We start from the raw sequence: 8,844 nt of genomic DNA, 5'->3' as shown, positions 1-8,844 counted from the left end.
CCAAAACTTCCTAATTTTTCCACATTCCCACAACATACAGTATGCATAAATGATCCTCTCCCCTCTTTACACCTCCAAGTGTTGGTGCTGACCTTTACAGCCCTAAACAGCCTCGGTCCTGTATACCTGAAGGAGAGTCTCCCCCCCATCGTTCAGCGCAGACACAGATCCAGCGCCGAGGGCCTTCTGGCGGTTCCCTCATTGCAAGAAGTAAGGTTACAGGGAACCAGACAGAGGGCCTTCTCGGTAGTGGCGCCCACCCTGTGGAACACCCTCCTTTCAGATGTGAAGGAAATACTGTAAGTAGCTATCCTATCTTTAAAAGACATCTGAAGGCAGCCCTGTTCAGGGAAGTTTTTAATATTTAATATTGTATTGTTTTAATTCTTGATTGGGAGCCGCCCAGAGTGGCTGGGGAAACTCAGCGAGATGGGCGGGGTATAAATAATAAATTGTTGTTGTTGTTGTTGTTGTTGTTGTATTATATTATATTATTACCTTGCATGTCCCCATCTAACACCCACTGCAACTTGGTTGCTGAGAAGTTGCTCTAGCCACCAACCTCCCCCCTGAACATGTCAAGGTGCTCTCTGAAGATCCCTCATCATTGTGGAATTTTCCATGTGCTCTATTTCTGCTGTACCAAGACTGCTCCATTCTGAGTCACTTCCCTGGACAGACATAGGAGAGGAAGGCGTTAACCTCATTCTGGACAATTACCTTGCCAGGATGGATGTTATCAGGCAGGTAGTGGCAGGAGGTCATGGCCCAGGCATCAACAATGGCCACTTTCATGCCAGCAAACATGGCACGAAGGATGTTGTCCAGCTGCAGGGAGAGCCAGTCACTGCCATAGACAGACTTGTATCCTGTGTTGGCTGACTTGATGACAATGGTGGTCTGGGGGCTGCGGGCCAGGAGCTGAGCCACAGCCTGCCGAATGCCATGCACCCGCCGCACATATACATCCACTGGGAAGGTGGTGAAATGGGCCCAGAGCGTGAAAACTACCACCATGTCCGGGCCCCCACCAAGTGCATTCAGTTCATTGGCCAAGTAGTGTATGTCAGCCATCTTGGATTTCCCAGTGCGCAGTGGAACGCCATGGGAACGCCACCTCAGCACAAGGCCCTGTGCTGGCTCTACGGCCAGCAGCGGGCCAGACTTATAGGTCACATGAAGATCTATGTGCTTGACTGCTACACAGAGAAAGAGAAAGACAGAGTGTGTGAGAGACTCAGGAGTTAGAGTCCCAAATGGACAGCTCCACACTCCAGTCACCCTTCAAAGGTTCTCATGTGCTCTGATCCATGATTTGCATACCCTTACACATGTGCAACAGTGAAGGAGTAGCTTCCCTCACTGTTCTCCTAGCCCAAACATTCATTCTTAGTTCTCTGCCAAAGCCAACCACCCCAACCAACACAATTCTTACCACTTCCCACACCAACCTCTTTCCTTCATTCTGGTTCTGAAGCTCAACCGTACCTTTCTTATACATCCATCCCCACACCAGGACACCTGTCCCCCAAAACAATACCCTTTCCACATCCAGACAGTGACTTACATGGAATGAAGGCCAGCAGGAATTCCCACCACTGGCGTAGTGTGGAGTCTCCAATCATATGGACTATCTTGCCTCGCAAGCAGCTGAGTGCCAAGTCAGAAGTAGGGAAGGTCCGGCTAGAACATCCCAAGGAAACCCACACATCCTTGTAGTAGAAACCTGAAGGGTTGGTGAGGGCAAGTCCTGGATGGCATGGGAGTGGTGGGGAGGTGGCTACAGGAACACAGGCAAGGGATGGTCACAAGTGCCATTCTCAAGAATATAAACACAGAGCCAACGGACTTCCCACCCTCTTTTTCCACTCACCAACAGTCAGCTGGTGGCTAGGCAGCACTTGGATGATGGGCACACTCCCTGGAATAATCCGGTCTGTCGCAGCTCTGTGTGAACAGAGAGGAATGAAGAACAGGGCAACTTGAGCTGCATCACGGCTGAAGTGTGAGTTTCTTCTTTGAAGCTCATCACTTCGAGGGAGTCCAGGAGGTGTTATAGCACATCTGAGCAATGCTACAGTGGGTTGTGTTGCTTACTGGTCACACTAGCACACCTTCTACAGGCAATCTCTCAATCTGTGTTTAATTTGATTTAATTCAGTTCTGGTGCTATTGCTTTTCTCAATGTGCTGGATTGAGGCCCAAAGTCCCCAGACAATAATTTCCACAAATGTGATGTGGATTATAGTGGTGTTTAAGGACTTCTGTTGGGGCCAAGATTTGATTTTGGTGCTGCGTTATTTTTGCTCTTTTTGTAATTACTTTGTATTCTGCTGTTAGACCCTGTTATGCATTAGAAGAGGGTTGTTTAATGTCACGGAATATTATTCAATGAAATGGTTTCATGAACATCACTTACATTTGGTTACATTTTGCACTAAGGAGTGCCAGCATGCGAATAATAGTGATGTATGTCTTCCTGGAAATGCTAGGAATTGTAGTTTAGCAACAGCTGGAATACCAAAGGTTCCCTACATGGTGTGAAAGCTACTTCAAGAATATGTACTTCCAGGAAGGCCCTAGAAAATATCCCATGGTTCCCATAAGAAATCCTGGAAATGCATCGCTATCATCATGCCATAAGCTTACCTTCCCCATTCCCAGCCATCTCCAAAGCACTCACCCACTAAGGAAGACTTTCTCTGCTGAGGAGAGCACATTTTTGTAGATCCCAGTAGAGTGGTACACAAGGTCATTGCAGGAGTGATGCTGGGGCCTGGCACAAAACCAGTGCTCCCCAGTGCCAGGATCCACGTACTGGCAGGTTGGGCCTGAGACTGGATGCACGTTGCATTCAGTCGCTTCTTCTTTGCTCCCCTGGCCTGGGTCCACAAAGTAGCCCCTGAAGGTGACTGTGGAGGGGTGGGAGTCACGGATGCGCCGAAGGAGGGCCACAGTCTCACTGGAGTAGATGAGACGCACAGACACCTGCACCGCACCTGCCCACAGAAGCGGGAAAGTCAATGTGTAGGTGCCATTCTTGTGGTCATCCACTGTCCCTGCCACACTGGCCTTCAGCTCTGGGGAATGCAATTTGGCCCTCAAGAAGTCTCCGCCGTAGTACTTGGGCTGCCCACTCTGGTCCCGGGCCTCCAGCGACACCAGGAGCATGTTACCCACTGTGTAGTTGCTCCGAGACTGCAAGAGTCGGTAGTGGCTCTTCTCAGCACTGGTGGAGGAAGCAAAGGCTACAGCATCCTCAGCTGGAGCTGGCCAATGGAGCAGCGCCTGCAGTTCTGGAGACTCCACAAAGGGATCCGGGAGTGACTTGGCACCCACAGGGGAAGGAGGCACGAGTTTGTTTCTGAAGTGGTCAAAGGATAGGAATCGGTAGATCATCTGGGGAGTCAGAATAATAATAATAAAAAAGAAATGGGGTGAGGCTTGGGGGGGAATACAAGGACTATGGCCACATCTGCGCCTGTGGGAGCCAACTCCGCGGAGCCGAGGTCCCTTCAGCCCCCCCAATAAAATATTTGAGAGAGCCAGGACCCCACAATGTTGATGGACATTACCATTCAAATAGTGTGTGTGACACATCTTGTGATCAATTATTTTTGGTGGGGCTTACTTGGCCCCCATTCCAATATTTTATTCTGCCCGGCACCCAGTCTACGCCATATATTTAAAGCATACCCAAAAAAGAATATTGGGGGCTTTAGCAATAAGTCTACAACTCTTCAGCAGGTTAGGAACCTGGTAGTAATGCTGCTGGGAAAGCTCCATTTCTATAGGGGAAGGGACTTCAGAAGACCACCCAGTCCAGCCACTTGCCCAAAGAAAGGACCACACACACCTCAGACCATAGGACTGGGCGCCCACAAAGTCAAAAAAGCCAGCAGGTGACAATGCCACAGTCTCCGAGAGAGAAGCAGTTCAGCTCCGCCCTCTGCAGCTAGCAAGCAAGGCCTCCTTTTCCAGGGGGTGGGGCTCAGACACAGAGGCACTAGCCCCTCCCCATGGAAAAGGGCACCTCACTGGCTGCAGATAGGAGGAGGAGGAAGAGTTGTTGCCGGACATGCAACGTCACATGCACACCCACAATCCTGAGGTCAAGATGGCACCCCTGTCTCAGGCAGGATCTGAAGCCAGGACCAGTGCTGCAGGAATTTTCTCCAGAAATTTTTGAACTGGGAAGTCCCCCTACTGTATGCCAATTTGGGTAATTTGCATCAGAAAGTGTTTCACTTTCACAGGCGGGGGTGGGGGTGGAAATCTAATGCCTTGGAGAGTCGTCTAATTTAGCACGTTTCTGTTCTATGTAGTAAAGAAAACTAAAAAGTCTGAATCTGCCAAGCGTGCCTAATACTGTATTACTTAAATACAATATCATAGTAATATCATAGGCCTCCACTCATAGTTACTAATGAAAGTATGAAATGGGGACGACGACGACGACAAAATATCAAAGCAATAGAATAGTTTTAGTATGGGAAAAGATCCACTTCATATTTCTAGACAGGATACCCTTCTGTGTGGTGACAATTTGCCAGCAAAACACTTGCCACAGCCACCAGCATAAATGTGTAATAGACAGTCCCTGGAGAGGTTATGGTTGTGAGGCTGGATGGGATTCCTGCTTTCTTTGGGAAAACCTATATGAGTTTGTTTGTGGGTTTTATATTGTAATTTTGTTTTGTGAACTGCCCTGAGATCTATGGATGAGGGACAGTATACAATTTTTGATGATGATGATAAGTTATCTACAAGTCATACAGGGTGTTTTTCTAAGTTCCAAAGCAGTGAACAGGAATGGAGAGTCCCTCATGCGATAGCCCAGTTGATAAAGCATGAGTCTCTTAAGGTCAGGGCTGTGTGTCTGAGCCCCAGATTGAATGCACGATTTCTGCACTGCAGGGGTTGGGGTTGCATTATCCTTGTTGTCTCTCCCAACTCTACAATTCTATGGTTCTATGTTCCCGGCTCTTGTTGAGACTTTCAAGAAGGGACCCCAATTGCACATATGACCCACACCAGAAGGCAAGAAATGGCTAATGGACAATGAGGGGCAGGCCCCACAACTGTAACGCCCAACTATTGGCTCACCCTGTTGGAGCACTGAAAACATCTCAGCCCTACCATTGCTCTTCACCTACATGCCTTTCACTCACATGTCTAATAATAAATCCCATTTCTCCTAAACACACACGCACTTCATAGGGGAGAATGGGCACAGGAAAAATACTGTGATCGGTCACAAGCACGGAACTGCACAAAAATAACCCCCCTGAAAGAACATTTCCTCTCAAAATTTATCTAAAATTCTGAACTCTCATATTCAATTTCTTTCTTCTTTTTTACAAAAGAGAATCTTTGGAGAACACTTTACTCACAGAGGTAGATTTATAAATGACCCCGTGAACTTACCCCCACTGTGAATATTAGTCCAAGACAGAAAAGTGGAGCTGGTCTGAGACCACAAGGAACCATCACCATCCGCCCCACCTGCCTTTTCTTTCTCCTTCCTGTATGATTTTCCCTGTTGACCGAGATAATAAAATACACATTTTATGAGCAAAATTGCATTCTCACCTTGAAAGTGAACACACCTATGAGGCAAAATATACAAGATGAGGACAGCAGAGGAAGTCAGTGGATTATGCCTCCCAGAAGCACAGCTATTGAGACTCTGCTGGCCCATGAAGTGAATCTGTTGCAGCAAGGCTACTCACGGGGCTCGTAAGGACTCAGAATCTCTCCTTCCTGCCCAAAGAGTCATGAAGTAGGGAAGATGGGGTCAGTTCCAGAGACTTTGCTGCCTGAGGTGAACAAGAAAATGTGCCCACCCAATTGGGGCCAGGAATTGTGGTTTGTTAAGAGGGCTGGGTTAGAGGATGGATAGGGAGTAGTCTCAGGGGCCAGATGCAGCCCCTCCAGCCTATCTATTATGGTTCAGGCTGTGAGAAATTGCAGCCACACATAACTATGCACGAGTGCTAGTTAGTGCATGAAGGGGTTAAGACAATAGAGCGAGATTCCTAGACTCATCTAGGTCACGCCCACTCTTCTCTGATGAGGGAGGAAGTGAAGCTGTTTCTTTCTGTTCCCTTTCTTTCTCTGCATCCTGTAACTGACCAAGGAAGATGCGTCAAAACAAGCTGCAAGTTTAGAGCATGTCTTTGAAACTATCTTTCTGTATCTTCTACTCAAGAGTATTCTGTCTGTGTTCTCCTTGCTGCTGCTTGGATAAATATATGACTGGGACCTTTGGAACATTTTGTAAGTGAATAATTTTAAACGTACTTAACAGTGTGTTGTCTGTTCATTGCAAGAGGGTTAGAAAGAAAGGAACACTGGTGGTAAGAACTCTAGAGTGTTAGTGAAGAGTTGTGAAAAACAGAAAAATAAATTTATTGTTCAATGCATCTTGAAACAAGATGGAACCAAAATCTTTTCACCTGAGAATATTTGTCAAGAACTTGCTCCTTATTACTCTTCTATATATACCTCTATGCATCTAAAAGACACTAATATAGTGTCTAAACATACTAAACATTTCTTTAGTTTCAAATGATGATAGAGGATCCCTCATTAGGATTGAAATTGAAATTGTCCTTAAGAATTTAAAATTTAACAAAGTACTGGGCCTAGAAAGTTTCACATCTGGGTTCTATAAAAACTTTAAAGATTGGATGATGCTGTGTTAGCTCAGTCGGTAAAGCACAAAAGGCTTAATCTCAGGGTTTGAGTCTCACATTGGGCAACAGGTTCCTGCATTGCAGGGGTTTGGATTAGATGACTCTCATGGTCCCTTCCAACTCTACAATTTTATGATCCTATTATCAACTTCTTCCTTATATAGCGTGGCCATTTTAATTATCTTTAACATGGTGCATCTTTATCTTAAAACTTGATACTAAAATTTGGACCATATCAAAATCCTTTTAAAGACTATTCAAGGTTAGAATCATTCTGTCCAATCTTCCTTATCAATCAAGACTACAAAATGTTTACCTTTATATTTGTCAATAGAATCAAACACTTCCTTCATAAATTAGTTGCCCTCAAACTGATTTTGTTTCCTGCAGAAATATCACAGATCCAATTCTAATATCATTAAGTGTTATAGAATTCTGTAGGGGTTCAGCATCCCCTCTTACAATAATGAGTATTTTGAAGGCCTTTGACTGTTTCGAGTGGGATTACTTGTTGGTACTATTGAAAATGTTGCAATTTTGCCCTAAATTTGGAAGAAAAAAAATTCAGAAGCTATGGCTATGATCAGAATCAATAATTTAGAGTTAACATCTGTGTTTGGTTGGGAGTAAAACAAGGCTGCCCTTTGTCCACTTTTATTTTGGTGTTAGAAACTTTAGCAATTTGAGAGGCTCCAGATATTATTGGAGTAGAAATAAAGAAGCAACTGTATAGGCTCTCACTAAATGCCGATTACATGTTAATCATGACACCTGAGCCAGTGATAACCTCAAGGGGCCGAATCCATGAGCTTTATGGCTTTGGTCTAGTCTTGGGCTCACAGCTTAATTTTTACAAATCCAAAGCCATGACTCTTAAAGTGGTATAAGAGTATTTTAAATACATAGTGTGGGTGTGATCTATATCTCTCATGACCTAGCGCTTCTCCATATGTGTTTTACAGCCGATAAAAAAGCCTCAGTTGGATGTGCTGGTCACACAGATGGCTGCACCTGGGAGAGACCCCAGTTCCAAGATTTGCTTTGAGTTGTTTTGCCTCTTCCCTCTTTATGCAGGTTGCAAACCTGGATGGAAGATACTGGCAGATTCCCTGTAACCTGTTGGTGCTGTATTTGCTGGGTTGGCTATGTGGATGTTTTAGCTCACAATGAGATGCAATGCCCACTGCATGGTGGGCTGAGAAGGAAAATATAGCTATAATTGATATTACTTGCTTTCTATCCACCCACAGAGTGGCCTTTTTAAAATAGCACTGGCAGCTAAGAAAACAGCAGATAAAGGTTTTGAATAGTGCAGCAGGTTATTTCTACAGGTCTAATAACATTTTACTCTGAATTTTATTTAATAACCTCCAGGCTTTATAAGTTAGGCTTTGTGGTGTGTTCTAAAGGCTAATGGCAAAGTCCAATAAAAATGATTAGAGTAAAAATTTAATTGTTCAGAACTGACAGATTGAAGATGCAGATTAAGGAGGATCAGGGCCTCACACCCACACCCATGCCAACCTATTATTCTGGCTTCCATCCAAGCAACTCCAGCAGCCTCAGGGAGGTTCAAACAAAAGCCACTGAAGAGTTTAGGTATTTGTTTAGGGCGTGATGTGTGAGGAATGGCAGTCAAATTAAAATCATATGATCAGCTAGGTGTAACACAGGGGGAAAAAGAATAGACCTGGGCTGCAAGTCAAGAAGGTCGTGCAGATAGCTCCACAATTATTTTCTCCCAGGTTTTGTGGGCTATTAAAACCAAAATCAGGGACACGGGTGGCACTGTGGTCTAAACCACAGAGCCTAGGGCTTGCCGATCAGAAGTTGGCAGTTTGAATCCCCACAACGGGGTGAGCCCTTGTTGCTCGGTTCCTGCTCCTACCAACCTAGCAGTTCGAAAGCACGTCAAGTGCAAGTAGATAAATAGCTACCGCTCCGGCGGGAAGGTAAGCGGCGTTTCCGTGCGCTGCTCTGGTTCGCCAGAAGCGGCTTAGTCATGCTGGCCACATGACCCGGAAGCTGTCTGCGGACAAATGCCAGCTCCCTTGGCCTATAGAGCGAGATGAGCTCCCCAACCCCAGAGTCGTCCGTGACTGGACCTAAGGTCAGGGGTGCCTTTACCTTTTAAAACCAAAATCGG

General features: G+C 45.6%; 1 protein-coding gene across 1 annotated transcript; it reads right to left on the bottom strand.

The window, feature by feature from the left end:
• Positions 1-502: 502 nt before the first annotated feature.
• LOC309538674 (NXPE family member 3-like) lies at positions 503-8,844 on the bottom strand. Its single transcript, XM_082234479.1, has 6 exons — positions 8,826-8,844; positions 5,428-5,539; positions 2,684-3,399; positions 1,874-1,947; positions 1,568-1,780; positions 503-1,199 (listed from the first exon to the last, which is right to left on the bottom strand). Exons 2-6 carry the CDS (start codon positions 5,494-5,496, stop codon positions 664-666), a joined length of 1,608 nt encoding a protein of 535 aa, XP_082090605.1. The 5' UTR covers positions 5,497-5,539; positions 8,826-8,844; the 3' UTR covers positions 503-663.

Source organism: Podarcis vaucheri, assembly GCF_965113315.1.
Source record: "Podarcis vaucheri genome assembly, chromosome: 8".
NCBI lineage: Eukaryota > Metazoa > Chordata > Lepidosauria > Squamata > Lacertidae > Podarcis > Podarcis vaucheri.
This window is presented reverse-complemented; position numbering and strand designations above follow the sequence as displayed.

Coding starts and splice junctions, on each gene's coding strand:
- LOC309538674 (XM_082234479.1), bottom strand. CDS start 5,496: ATGGTGATGGTTCCTTGTGGTCTCAGACCAGCTCCACTTTTCTGTCTT. Junction 3,400..5,427: donor GACTAATATTCACAGTGGGG/GTAAGTTCACGG, acceptor CTGACTCCCCAG/ATGATCTACCGATTCCTATC. Junction 1,781..1,873: donor TAGCCACCAGCTGACTGTTG/GTGAGTGGAAAA, acceptor GTGTTCCTGTAG/CCACCTCCCCACCACTCCCA.